The sequence below is a fragment of the Tursiops truncatus genome, chromosome 15 (genome assembly GCF_011762595.2).
Source record: "Tursiops truncatus isolate mTurTru1 chromosome 15, mTurTru1.mat.Y, whole genome shotgun sequence".
Lineage (NCBI taxonomy): Eukaryota > Metazoa > Chordata > Mammalia > Artiodactyla > Delphinidae > Tursiops > Tursiops truncatus.
Genome location: NC_047048.1, coordinates 50535 through 64028, shown reverse-complemented (window position 1 = coordinate 64028; position 13494 = coordinate 50535). Strand labels below are relative to the sequence as shown.

The 13494-nt window shown below is 58.4% G+C and overlaps 1 protein-coding gene across 1 annotated transcript in view; it reads right to left on the bottom strand.

Annotated features, from left to right (window-relative positions):
- Positions 1-3126, bottom strand: part of FAM20C (FAM20C golgi associated secretory pathway kinase) — a 36056-nt gene extending 32930 nt beyond the window's left edge. The window contains exon 1 of the mRNA XM_033841304.2: positions 1450-3126. Coding sequence (XP_033697195.1) covers positions 1450-2072 — 623 coding nt within the window. The 5' untranslated portion in view covers positions 2073-3126. The remainder of the gene's footprint in view (positions 1-1449) is intronic.
- Between the last annotated feature and the right edge of the window lie 10368 nt (positions 3127-13494).

Sequence of the window (13494 nt, the reverse complement as noted above, 5' to 3'; positions counted from 1 at the left end):
CGCGTCTGGCCCAGGGTCACTGAAACACCTGACAAGCATGATGTCAGCCTGGGGTGCGAGGGGCTGCCGGCTTCCTGGGGGCAGATGAGCCCAGTCTGGCGGAAGCCTTCGCTGGGTGCTCTGCCTTGGGACAGCAATGACTCAAGAGGCTAAATTTGATTTTCAGGAAGCAGCCGTGGGTGGGGAGAGAGGAAAGTGGCACTCACTCCAGCCGAGGCCCAAATCGAGGACCTGCTGCCAACGTGGCCCATCCTTGTCTCTTGAGCCAAAGGGCCAGTCTGGGGGAGGACAGGCCCTGTTTGCCGCTGGAGGGAAAAGCGGAACTTGTCTAAGCGCTAATTCACCTGCAAGTGAGGCCTTTTCAGCCCCAAGTTCTGCCCCACAATGGACACGATGGGTTACGAGAAGCTGCCCAAGGGCCCCATCACTGACCACTGGCTCTGGGCTCTGTCTCTCCTACAAAGAGGCCCAGGCCTAGCACACTGCTCTGCCTCTCAAATTTCTGAGCGTTTCCGTGAACCTGGCCAGCAGACAAAGCTCAGAGGCCACTAAACACCTTGGTGTGTTTAGACAGACAACACTGGGTCTGGTCCAACTGCAAAGGAGAAAGGATTTTATGAGATGTTTTGGAAACCTGGCCTTTCCCCTCTGTTGCCTGTGTAACCTTTGCAGGTACTTATTTATCGTGACCTTGCTGTTGGTTAATGTTTCACCGCCCAGGGCAGCAGCATCTGCTTATTTTGATCTGTGTGGCTGAGGAGGGCCTTGCGGGGAGGGGTTAAAGCAGTTTAAAGAGATGCTCCTGGGGGATGCTACTCGCCCTTTAGGAAGCTGTCACCCCCTTGCAGCCCGGGCAGGGGGAGAACCCCTTGGTTATGCCTCGTGGGGGCCAGCGTGCCCCTCTGCTAATGTTTTCTCAGGGACTGGTTTACAAGTCCCTGAGGACTTGAGGGACTCATGAGGCCTCTCCAGACCTCCCCGACACGCCCAGCAGAGCGGCGTTGCCAAAAGCACCTGCAGGCAGCGGCTTCCCAAGGAAGCGCCTTCACTCACCGCCTGAGTCCCTGTGTGAGCCAGTGACCAGGGCCTTGCGGGCCAGCACTGCTTTCCTGTAAATGCAGAACTCACTCTTCCTGGCTCCTGCCTGCCATGTCTGCCTTCCAGGTCAGTGGCCACAGGAAACAGCTCCCAAAGCACCCAGCAGCCCTTCTCAGGGAGGCAGTCATTCTGGAGACAAAGGCAGTGCCCAGAGCCTGCACGCTGCCCGCCCCACAAAGCTCCCCTTCCTGGGGCCTCTGCCTTGGGGTCCACGCCCTCTGCGAGTCTCTGACCCTGAGCCTCTTTACACAGCGCCTTGGATGTGCAAGGATCTTTATTCTCAAGGGGCGCTTGGCTGCCTTGGGTGTCGGGCCTGCCAGCACCCACCTCAGCAGCTGCAGCCCCACTCACCAGTCTGGGTTCTCCGCCGCCGCCGCCGCCGCCGCCGCCTTGGGGTTGAACCTGATGTCGCTGTTCACGTTGAAGAGGACATCGTCCTCCGTTAGCGGCGGAATGGCTGCCTGGTACAGTGGGTGCTGGAACAGCCTGGCCAGGAGGGAGCCGTCCCCGCTCGGGCCGGGGGGCGGCACAGGTCCACGCGTCCCGTGGCCTCTGAGCAGCGGCCGGTGACCGGGGTCTAAGGGTCGCAGGGCGCCGGGATCCTGCCCCGGCAAGGCGCCCTCGACCGGTTCGGCTGCGGGTGGCAGTTTCTCAAGCGAGTGGGACGTGAGGTTGGAGGAAGGGTCGGAGCTGAAGTCCTGCAGGATGCGCAGTGTGTGCTTGTTGGGCCAGCCCGCGTCGCCGGCGGCGGAGGCTGCTGCCGGGGGCTCCCCCGGGCGTCCGCGCGCCTGGGCCCAGCCGGGTGCCGCCGCCTCGGCCGCGGGCTGCGCGCAGGAGCAGCCGGGTTCCCCCGAGGGCTGCGCTCCGCTCCGCTCCAGCTTGGGCAGCAGATCCAGCACGATGTGCAGCGCGCAGGCCACCAGGAACGCCATCAGGATGAGCACGCGGAATCTGCGCACCAGGATCATCTTCATGGCCCGGCGGGCGAGCGGGGCCTGGAACTCCGGGCGCCCCCAGAGCGCTCTCCGCCCGTGCCCTTCTAGTCTTGGCTTGGCACGAACGCGGTGCCGCGGCGCGGATCAAGGTCCATCTGGCGTCGGCCAGCTACTCGTCCCGGGGCTGTCCCACGCGTAGGGCGCCCACCGCCAAAGCGCCCGCTCGCCGGGCCATTTCGGGGCCGCTCCCTCTCGCCTCTCCGGAGCGGCCGCGCCCTCAGCCGGCCGGGCCCAGCGGCCCTCGTCCGCGAAGCTGGGGGCGCAGCTCGGGGAGGCCCCGCGCACGTAGCGGCCCGCTTGGGTCTCCGGGACCGCGGCCGCGCTCATCAGGCGCGCAGGGGCCGGACACTTAGGCCCATCTCGGCCAAGGCGCGGCGGCCTGGGGTGAGGGGTGGAGGCGACCGCGCGGCGCAATCCGATCCGAGGCTCGGCGAAGTCTCTTGCGCTGCTCCGTGGGCCGCGCTAGGCGCCGAGCCGGCCGGGCGGAGAAGGGGCGGCTCCTTCGGGCAGGGCTCGGTTCTCTCACGCTGCGGCCCGCAGGCGGGGACCTGGCGGGGAATGAGGGCGCAGGGCCGCGGGGACCGAGGAGGGGGCGGGAGCGGGGGGGGGGGGTGGCGCACGGAGCGTCCGGCGAAGTCCCCGGGCAGGTGCACCGGCCGTCTCCGGAGCGCAGCCCCCGCACAGCCGAGCCTCTCCCCGGGCGGTCAGATATCCGAGCGCCGCGGAGCCGCCCCCCGCGTCAGCGCCCGCAGATTGGCGGAGCCGCAGCCCCGCGAGCCCGGGCCTACGCTGCTCCCTCTGTTTTCTCCTCCCCTCGGCCGCGCCCCGCGATGCTCTGCAGCTCCCGGCCCGCTAAAGAGAGGGCGCTTTCTTCCCGCGGTTTGCCCAGAGAAGACAGACAGCAAAGCAGACGGCGCTGATCCCGCGCTGCGGGTTCTGCCGAGAAGGGCTCCCCGGCCTGGCTGCCGCGCCCAGGACCTCGGCCCACTCGGGGCAGGCCTCCGCCAGCTGCAACCTCTCGGCTCCTCCCCGATAAGCCGAGGGCCAGAACCCAGGCCAAGTCCCTCCCCGGAGGCGCTGGGCGTCTGCGCCGCCGGATGAGCTCCCTCTGGGCGGCGACCTTATGCCCCACGCCCCCGCCTTGGGCGGGTGCCGCGCCCTAGGCTGCCGGCGAAGGGGAGGAGGAGGGGGTGTTGGGGTCGCCACCGCGGGAGACGATGAGAGGAGCGGAGTGTTGGCCCAAATCCGGAGGGGAGGCCCGCACCGGGGCGAGGCTCCTGCACGCTGGAGCCCCATCCCACCTCGAGGGGACCACGCCTGCGCCTTAACTACGGCGGCGCCGGTGCCCCAGTTAGAATTCGCTTGGCACAGAGAGGTGCCCGGTGTGTGCGGGAGGCGGCACCTCCCTCGCTTTGGGCGGGACGTGTGTGTGTGTGTGTGTGTGTGTGTGTGTGTGTGTGTGTGTGTATCAATTGGCCTCGCCAGATGCGCAGAATTGGCCACCTACAGCCAGGGGCGTGGTACTTCTGTGCCCACACAGCTTCTGGACCCCCAGCCCGCAATAGGGAATTTTTAAAAAAATTAATTAATTTTATTTATTTATTTTTGACTGCGTTAGGTCTTTGTTGCTGCGCGCGGGCTTTCTCCAGTTACGGAGAGCGGGGGCTACTCTTCGTTGTGGTGCGTGGGCTTCTCATTGCGGTGGCTTCTTTTGTTGCCGAGTTCGGGCTCTAGGCGCACGTGCTTCAGGAGTTGTGGCTCACGGGCTTAGTTGCTCCGTGGCATGTGAGGTCTTCGCAGACCAGGGCTGGAACCCGTGTCCCCTGCATTGGCAGGCGGATTCTTAACCACTGTGCCACCAGGGAAGCCCCCCAGTAGGGAATACTAATGTGCATTTCGGCCTAAAGTCATAGTTGGGAAGGTAAGTGAACCTGGCCAAAGGAGACGTCACAAACACACCTACCACCAGGCTCACTGCCCCCTGCCCTTCAGGGGCTGAAGTTTCCAAGGACGAAGCCTCTCTGGCAGGACTGAGGGGAGCCAGTCTATGGTGGGAGCCCCGGGGTGGGACCCCTAGTCTCCCATTGACTCACTGTACCGCCTTCTCAGGACTGCAGTTTTCTCTTGCATGGATTCAGGGTCCATTTTCCCTGAGACTCACCATCGAATCTCAGTGCCTGGCCCAGTGCCTGACATTCAGAAGGCGCCCATTAGATACTTGGGGTGAAGGAGGGGAGTCCCAGCCAGCAAGTCAGTGAAATAGATGTTTCTGAGGCCATCTGAAGTAAGTGAAGGGCTGGGCCCTCCCGGAACTGGATCTGGAGGATGTGTTGGGGCCAGGGCTGGGGGGGGGGGGGGGACGAGAGAATGAAGGTGGACTTGACTGGAAATGGAGCATTTGGGGGCATTTTCATCCCCTGGAGATAGAGCTCCTCCCTCCCTCCCTCTCACACTGACAGCACCATTTGTGTGCAGAAGAGGTAACTTTGGACAAGGGTTACTCAGAGAGGCCAAGGAGATGCTGTGCAAACTGAGATGGAGGTCGAGAAGCACCAACCCCCATCTGGGGGAGGGGGAACCCGGCAGGAAGGAGCTTAGGTCTGTGGTCACCACGGCGTCTGCCTCGGCCTGGGGGTTCTATGGGCTCCAGCGCCCCACCCACCCACCCAGGCCTCCCATGTTCAGTGTCCATGGGGTGGGCGGATCCCATGGACCGTGGACATTAAGAGTGGGGGCCTCACTGGGGCCCCCTGTGCACTTAGCTTACCTCTCCCCCACCCCCATCATTCTCTTGGGAAATATATTATTTGGACCCCACCCCTAAGTGGCTCCCGTGCACAGTTCTTGCTTTATCTCAACTATCACCTTGGAAAATCATTGTCTCACTAGCCTCACCCCACTTCCTCTCATCCCGCCACTCTAATTATTTTCCCAGCAACGCCATCACCGTGTGAAGATACTGTACCGTCTTCTGTTCTCATTTACGGTTCGTATCCCCTAAAATGCACATGCTCCACAAAGATCAGTGCCTTGTTCACACCCGTGCCCTGCTCAGACGTAGTGCGTGTGTCAAAGAAGGGACCACAAGCCACCATCCAACTTGGGGTCAGGTGTCAACAGGCGAAGGTGACGTGAAAAAGCCTTTGAAAACAGAGCACTCCCCACAGGAGGTCAGAGTATGGAAAACTCTTGGCCAGGTCTTTCTGCCTAACGGTTCCTTATATTTTGCTCTGAGAAGTAATTTGATTTGACTTAATGGACTCATCCAAGGAAATACGCACACACACACACAGACGTGCACAGACACACACATACACATGCACACACAGAGAGGCACAGCCACAGACAGATACACACACACACACTCAGAGACACACACACAGGTACACACACATGCCCGCAAATGCACAGGGTCCGAGGCTCCCTTAGGCCTCTGCTGTACTGTCCCTGGGCAGAGGCCAGGACAGGTGGGTTACTCCCGGAAGGGCACCAGGAGGTTAGATGCGGCCGCATCCAAGGCTGAGGAGTAGTAGCAATGGGAGCTTTTTCCTCCCAAAGGCTGGCGCTCCAGTAAACCAGTGTTAAATATGTCAGGTGCTGCCAGGAATTACGTAGAAAAATAAAGTTGGTACCACAGAGAGGGAATAATGCATGTTCTGGGTGAGGGGACTGCTACTTACACGGGACGGCCCCTGCGAAAAGGACATTTGACGAGAAAGCTGCATGGGAGGGAACAAGCAACTTGGAGGCCTGTGGGGCTGGAGTCCTCGGCAGGACCGGCCCTGGTCCTGAGTGGGGTCACCTGGATGCCGAGCCTGGTGTTTGTTGAGGATCCTGGACAGGAGCCACTTTCTCCACTGTGTGACCTCACCTGGGCTTATGCAAGGAAATCCGACGTGAGGCCCCGGCTCGAGGCTCAGCAGCTGCCCTGCAAGGACAGGAGGTGGACACTGGGGCTGCAGGGGTGGGTGCACCTCACAGGAGGTGCTGGGACTGGGCCAGAGGACAAATGGGGGTTCCCAGTGAGGAGTGTTCCAGGCAGAGAGAGGTGAGGTCCCTGGGGACAGACACAGGGGACACGCCACCTGCCTCTTCCCCGTCTAGGGCCCCTGGTTCTCCCACGTGCCAGGGGCTCCTTCCACCCACAATCTCCCCAGGGTTTGGGAAGCCACCAGTGGGCCTGGCTCAGGGGGCTCTGTTAGTCTTTTCAAGCAGAAAGGGCTGCCGGTGGCAACTGGAGACAGGAGAACAGGGCAGTGGCTGCCTTTGTGCAGAAGGGGAGAAGTGTACACACTCGCTTGTGGGAGTCATGGGAGGGGTGAGGGACCACACTGAAGCCTAATCCAGTGTCACCTGTGAAGTGGCACCTGGAAACCTGGGACAGGCTGGGAAGAGACTTGCGCCGTGAAGTTCGAGCGTGCGTTGGGGCGGGAGGGGGACGACCGTCCCAGGACCTGTGGGCCGACAGCTGCAGGGTGACAGTTGTCCTGCAGGGCTGGGCAACATTCCAGGAGGGCCCAGGACCCTCCTTCCTGAGTTGGGGGGGTAGAAAGGGGAGCAGCATAGCCTGCAAGCTGCCATACCTCCTCCTTCTGGGACACCAAGCCTGCCTTCCCCACTGCAGCCCCTCTGTACCGGGCCGGCCCGTGTCCAGCCTGGAGTGGAGGAAGGAGACCTGGAGGGACCCGCCCACCAGCTCAGGTCCCAGTCCCACCCCTGTGTTTTCCTAAGGATGACTCATCCCAGACCCACCAGGGAGGCTCCTGGGCTGTTTACCACAGGCCAGCCCTGGCCGCAGGCTATTCTGGGAGCTGGGGGTTGGGCTAGCTGGGCTGGTGGAGGAGGTTTGTCTCTGGGCAGTGGGCGGGGGTGGGGGGGGTGGGGTGGTGCGGGCATCCACGTGTGCTCAGGTGTCACGGGGTTTGGGGTTTTAACCCTTGTCAGGGGGAACTAGAAAACATGGAAAGATTCTTGCCCTCCCCCGCCTGCCTGGGACTTGGGGCCGTTGGGGTAATGGGCCTGGAGAGAGGGATTTACACTGACCACTAGCAGGCGGGACGCCTCCGTAGGAGAGCGGGACAATAAGACCAGTGTTATCTGTGCTGGGCTTGGGGGGGACTCTGAGGGGCGGCGCAGTGGGGTTAGCATCCTGTGGACGAACCCGGCCCCACTGGCCCCGCCAGCCAGCCCACTGAGTGCCTCCTGCTGAGGCTGTGGCCCATTCATTCTCCTGTCCTCTTCCTCACAGACAGAGCCTGAGGGGTCTTTGGAAAATAGAGCCCCTTTGTTCTAATTAAAAATGACAGATCAAGATGCCAAAAAAATGAGCAAATTAAACAATAAAAAAGCTTGACTTTACTTTGCATTTTGTATCACTCAAATACATAATATGTTATTTTCTATCATATATGGAATAGCCACCAAAAACTGACCATCCACTGACTACAAGGAAAATTGTCAAGAAATTCCAAAGGAAGAAAATCTACAGTCTGTTCACTGAGTATGTGTGTGTGTCTTGTGTGTACGCGCACAGACACATGTACATACGGATACATCAGCATATATAATCTACAGTGGGTTCATGGAGTATGTACGTATATATACCATATGCATATATACAGATACTTACGCATACATCATCTACGGTCTGTTCACTGAGCACAGTGCAGTTTAATAAAAAAGAGCTAAGCTTTAAAAATATTTCTACCTGGAAATTAATACCACAAATAAAAGCACTGCTCTATATAATTTGGGGGTTATGAAGGAAACCAAAAGGCAAATTAGACCATTTAAAAATGAACGCAGGGCTTCCCTGGTGGCGCAGTGGTTGAGAGTCCGCCTGCCGATGCAGGGGACGCGGGTTCGTGCCCCGGTCCGGGAAGCGTGATCCATGGCCGCTGAGCCTCTGCTCTACAACGAGACAGGCCACAACAGTGAGAGGCCCGTGTACCGCAAAAAAAGAAAAAAAAAAGAACACAAATGAGAACAGCACCTATTAAAACCTGTAGGATGCCACCAAAGGGGTACTCAGAGGAAACTTGGAGTGATAACCGCAGTTGTTAAAAAATGATAATGACTAAAAGTAAGCGAACTAAGCTTTCAGTTAGAGAAACTAGGAAAAGAACAGTAAAATAAGCCCAAATAAAGAAGGAATGGATTCCTACAGAAGAAACCAAAAACAAATTCCATAGAAAACAAACAACCGTGGAGACGGCAAACAAAACAAGAAGGCATTTCCTTGAAAAGACCAGTGGAAGAGTCAAAACGCTGTGAAAGCTGATGGAGAGAAAAGAGAAGAGAACGAGGCCTCTAAGCTAAGGGGCGGTGTGGCTAGAGGAGTGAGTTCTGGTCCTGCAAGTCTCTGGCCTCAGGAAAAGCAGGGGAGAAGGCGGAGTGGTAAGAATCTGGTGGTGTAAGATCTCTCTGCCCGGGGAGCATGGTGGGGTGGGGCGGAGGAGCTCCACGAGGGCCCCATAGGGTGGGGGGTCTGGCAGATTGAGAAGAAGGGGACAGTTACCGGGCAGAGCGTCCAGAGCGCCTGGGGCAGAAATGGACCTCGTGAGGGCGCCCTGGTGCAGGTCTTGGGGGTCTGGGTGCTGGCTGGGCACTGTTTGCTGTATTGGCCCAGCTGTGGTGTCCAGCTGGCACCATAGTGCACTCTGTCCTCTGAACACACAAATATCACAACGCAGGCGCCTTCAGATCCAAACGGAAAGGCATGCAGGAGTATTTGGGGTGCTGCTTTGAGACCGCCTGAATCATCCAGGGCCATGGCCCCCAGGATGGGAGGGTCTGGGCAGGATGAGGACACAGTAATTAGAGACGTTATTAATTTAGTTGTCTCTTTCCTTTCAGTAATTGAGGGATAATAGATGTCCACTGCTAACCTGAACAGCAAAAGCCAAAACTGATAAGACTTACTAAATATTTTTGTCTCCAAGTTACCAGTGACACCATTTTGTCTTTTCTGGGGTGTAGGGGAATAATTTTAGAAGGAGGCATTTTGTAAAATTAAAAGGCATTCACCAAACATTATGCACGGATGTAATTTACAGGTTTAATGATTAGAGATGAAAATGCAGATATCAGACAAATAAGATTTGATATTTAAAGGCAAATGCAAGATTCAAGTGAGAGAAGAAATTACAGCAGAAATTCTTATTCAGAGCTACCAAATTTCTGGATCTGGAGCAAAAACCTCATGCTGACAAGCCCCATGGTGGGATGTCAGGTTCTCCCCGGGGGAACAGCCTGCTGTGGGGTCCATTGACCGCGCCCCAGCTTCAGGTCCACCCTGGTGGCCCCATCCAACAGCCCTGTTGCCACAGTGATGGCTTCCAGTAATCAGCCCTTTCTGAGAACTCCATCTCCTCTGCCAACCCATGAAGATTCCACGTCTCCTCTGGTGTCGCGGGGCAAGCCCCAGGCTCTGCCCTTGGAGGGGCATGGCCAGAGGGGTCGCCTCACAGCCCTGGCCAGGGAGGACCCCCCGAGTTAGGGTTTCACGTCCAACCCAGACAAAACCCGCTGTTCTTTATGGTACCATAGAAACAGACACAGGACAGAGCTCAGCTCGTCCTCCTGGCAAATGGGAGATTGCTGGCATTTCTGGCCCTGCCTGCCAATGCGTCTGGGGGCAAAGGGCACAGGAGCACAGCTCTGCCACTTGTCACTCAGAGGGACAGTGGCCTGTGCTCCCGAGACTGCTTGCAGGACCACAGGGGAGGGTTTAGGAAGGGTCAGACAGTGAACACGGTAAAAGTTCAGGGGTGTAAAATGGTTTCACATAAATAATCTGGGAACAGCTGCCTGGAATGTTCTTTGCATTGGAAAGTATGCTTTGAGATGAGTATTCAGGATTTTATAGGCCATTGCTTGCCTGAGCCCCAGGCTGGCTTCTGGCTTTGCAGGAAAGTGATGTCATGTTTTACGAGTGGCAGATGGCTTTTATCACAGCTCTGCATCATCGCCTTGGTGACAGGGCTGTGCGCTGCCCTGGGACGGGGTACCGCATGGCTGCACGCGGGCCGGCTCTGCAGATCGGGCCTTGAGCAGGGGCCCCTGGACGAGGCCTGGCCAAGTGCGTTCCTCTCTGTAGCTTCCCGGCAGCAAGGACAGCACCCGTGCCCCCTGCCCCACCCCCTCAGGGATGGCGTCCACTCCAGGGCCCACGGAGGCCTCTGGCCTCCTTTACCCCCGCTTTGCTCTGCAGTCACCTGCACAACCTTCCTTGGCCAAACCCCGTTCTCTTTATCAGGAGACAACAAAAGCAGCTCTTCTTCTTCATCGGCGCCCCTCTAGTCCAGGCCCTCCTCGAGGGGGAAAGGCCAAAGTCTCACTCCCCTCTGCTCGCTCCCGCCGGGCGCGAGGGCGACGGACGCCTGCCTCCCAAGGGCTCCGTAAGCTTGACCTGCCCCAGCCTCCCAAGCGCTGCAACAGAATTTGGAAAGAAGGACTGAGTTCACTCCAGGGAAATCACTGCGTTTGATCCAAAGGGACAACAGCTTCAACTTCCCCTCAAAGCTTTGGCTCGTCTCCACTCTCTCCAGAGATTAAAGGAAAACTTGGGCCCACCAGAGGGGGCCCAGCACCCAGGACCCCAGCTGGGCCTCCAGAATGAGGAGTCAGAGGAAGGCTCAGAAGCATCGGCCAGGGCAGGTGAGGCAGGGCGGAGCCCCGGGTAAAGAGTGGGCCAAAGCCAGGGGCAGAGGGACTGAGGCGGCAGAGATGTGAGTAGGGGGTCCAGAACCTTCTCTAAAGGATCCCAACAGCCCAAGCCCATGTCTCTGGCTCACAGGAGGGAGGAGAAGCGGGCGTCAAGCTGTGATCTGAGTAAGCACAGCAGGGACCCTGTGGCTCCCAGGACACACTCCCCACCCCACCCCTGTCCCTCTGAGCAGAGCTCACTACAGGCTGCTGTGGTCAGACAGGATCTGACCGTGGTCCATGCTGGTGCCACGCAGAGTGGTCTTTATTTTCTCAGAGGAGCCAGGGAGGGGCCCCTGAGAGGCTGTGGGGACGCTGAGTTCTCTTTAGAAACCCGCCCCCCCACTGGCCCTAGGCCTCAGGGGACTTGGAGGGGATGGGACCCCTCCCTGGGACTCGGCCTCTGCAATGGTCTGTGTTCCCCCATCGTGTCTGACTCTCAGCCTGGCCTCTCACTTCAGAAGGCAGGTGTGGAGGAGACCTGAACGATGTTTTCAGACGCCTCAGCAGTTTGGACTAAAAATAGGGTTAATGAGAAGTGTAGAAGCAGGTGCCGAAGGCGGGACAAACACTCGCGCCCACAATGATGCGAAGCGACGGTGACTTCCCAGAAATCCCACCCTGCAGTCCTGGAGCCTTCGGCCCCAGTGCTGACATCCCCTATCCAATCCATATCCTTCACTCTGCAGAATGGTTGGGGCAGCCCCCAGGATTGGGGTTCCCCCAGCAGCCTCCCAAGGCCCCGCATTGCCTATAGTGGGGTGTGGCCTCCCCGGAACACAGGAATCTGGAATTGCTCCCCCGGACTCCGGGCACAAGGCCAGCACTACCAGGCAGCAGGGGGCCAGGTGTGACTGGGGGGACGTTGCTCAATCCCGAGTCCCCGGGAAGTGACCTCCTGGACAGTCACTAGGCTCCCGAAGGGCTGACGCTGCCCTTGGAGGCCTGGGGGCCTGGAGCCACGTTCCGCTGTGAACCCAATCCAGTGTCTTAGGACCAAGAACAAAGTGACCATCTGGGGTGTGGCTAATGTTATTTTAAATACCTATGGAACCCACTGATCTAAAAACAAAACCGTTTTCTGAAAGCACTGAGCTCAGAGCAGAGTTTTCCTTCCCCTCCCACCAGGGCGCCCGGCTCCGCCTCCCTCATGGTCGCTGCCGGGGGCGGGAGGGGTGGGGTGGGCTGGGGGCCTGTGTCCACCTCCCTTCAGCTCCCTCCGTCCACACAGGTCTCAGGGTGGTCAGGCGACTTTATCAGAAACACCACAGCCGGGCGGCTTAAGTAACATCTATTTCTCAGTCAGGAGGCTGGACGTCGAGATCAAGGCGCCGGCATATTTGGCATCTGGTGACACCTCACTTTCTGGTCACTAGCTGGCTGCCTTCTCACTGTATCCTTGCTCCACCCCCGGGACCTCATCACCCCCCAAAGGCCCACCTCCTGCAATAGTCACGTTGGGCATCAGGTTTCAATACATGAATTTTGGCAGGGACCCAAATGTTCAGTCTACAGCAGAAGTGGTGCAGGACCTGCCTGGGTCTCATCTCATCCCAGAGTCCAAATCCACTGGCAGAACAGAAGGGGAACTGACCCCTGCCTGGACCAGCCACCCGCCCGTCCGCCCTCCCTGTGAACAGCAGAACAGGGTGGGAGGTGCCTGGAACACAAAGGAGCGCCTGGTGGGCAGCACAGGGCTTGGGAAGAGCTGGGAGGGGAGGCTGGAGGGGAGGGGACAGCCAGCAAGGTCCTCTCCCAGCAGAGAGACCCTGAGAGACCCTGGAGGACCCCTGCCAGCCCAGCTATTGGCCCAGCCTCTGTCCACCTGAGGCCCGACCTCCACCCTCTGCCCCTACCCTGCATGCCCGGCCCGGCCCAAGGAGAGCACGGCCACTGCACTCATGCTCACACCATCTGCAACCCCCTGGCCATTTCTTCATCCACGTGGGGGCCATCCAGCTGGCCGCCAGGCCTCGGTGCTCAAAGCAGTGTCTGCTGCAGCCGTGATGCAGCGGCTCCTGGGCGAATTATTCCCAGTGCCTGGATCACCTCCCTTCTGCCAGGAGGACCTGAAGAACCAAGCATGCTTGGCTTCCTAGCCTCGTCGGGCTCTGCCCCAGCCCTCCATGCAAGCCCAACACAGGAAGTCGGGGTGTCTGGAGCGGAAGAGGGCGCAGTCTGTGACACGGAACATTTTAGCCTCTGCGGGTGTAGCTGGTGGGAGGCTGGGCCCAATAACACTTTATTATGGACACTGAAATTTAAATTTCATATAATTTGCACGTCAAGAAATATTCTTCTTTATATTTTTCCCCAACCACTTAAAAATACAAAAATCATTTCAGTTTGCTGGTAAGTGAAGATGGAGGCAGAACAGGGCCTCAGATCTGCAGTTTTCTGCCCTGGCCTTAGATGGTTCTTTTTAAAGAGACCCTTTGAAAGAGACCCTTTCGTTTCCATATTTTAAATACAGAATATTTTATAAAGTTTCCATTTATACACTTTTTTTTAAAATGTTACTCTAGGACCACAATTGCCACTTGGTTTGGAATTCGTAGATTCTGTCCTAGACTTCTGGGCCTGAGGCCCCGCCCCAGGCAGCCCGTCCCAAGAGCCTTGGGGAGGCAGCTCCTGAGACCACGCAGTCCCCGGCTCACACGTATACGTGGGGCAGGGCACCCCCCCGCATCCACCC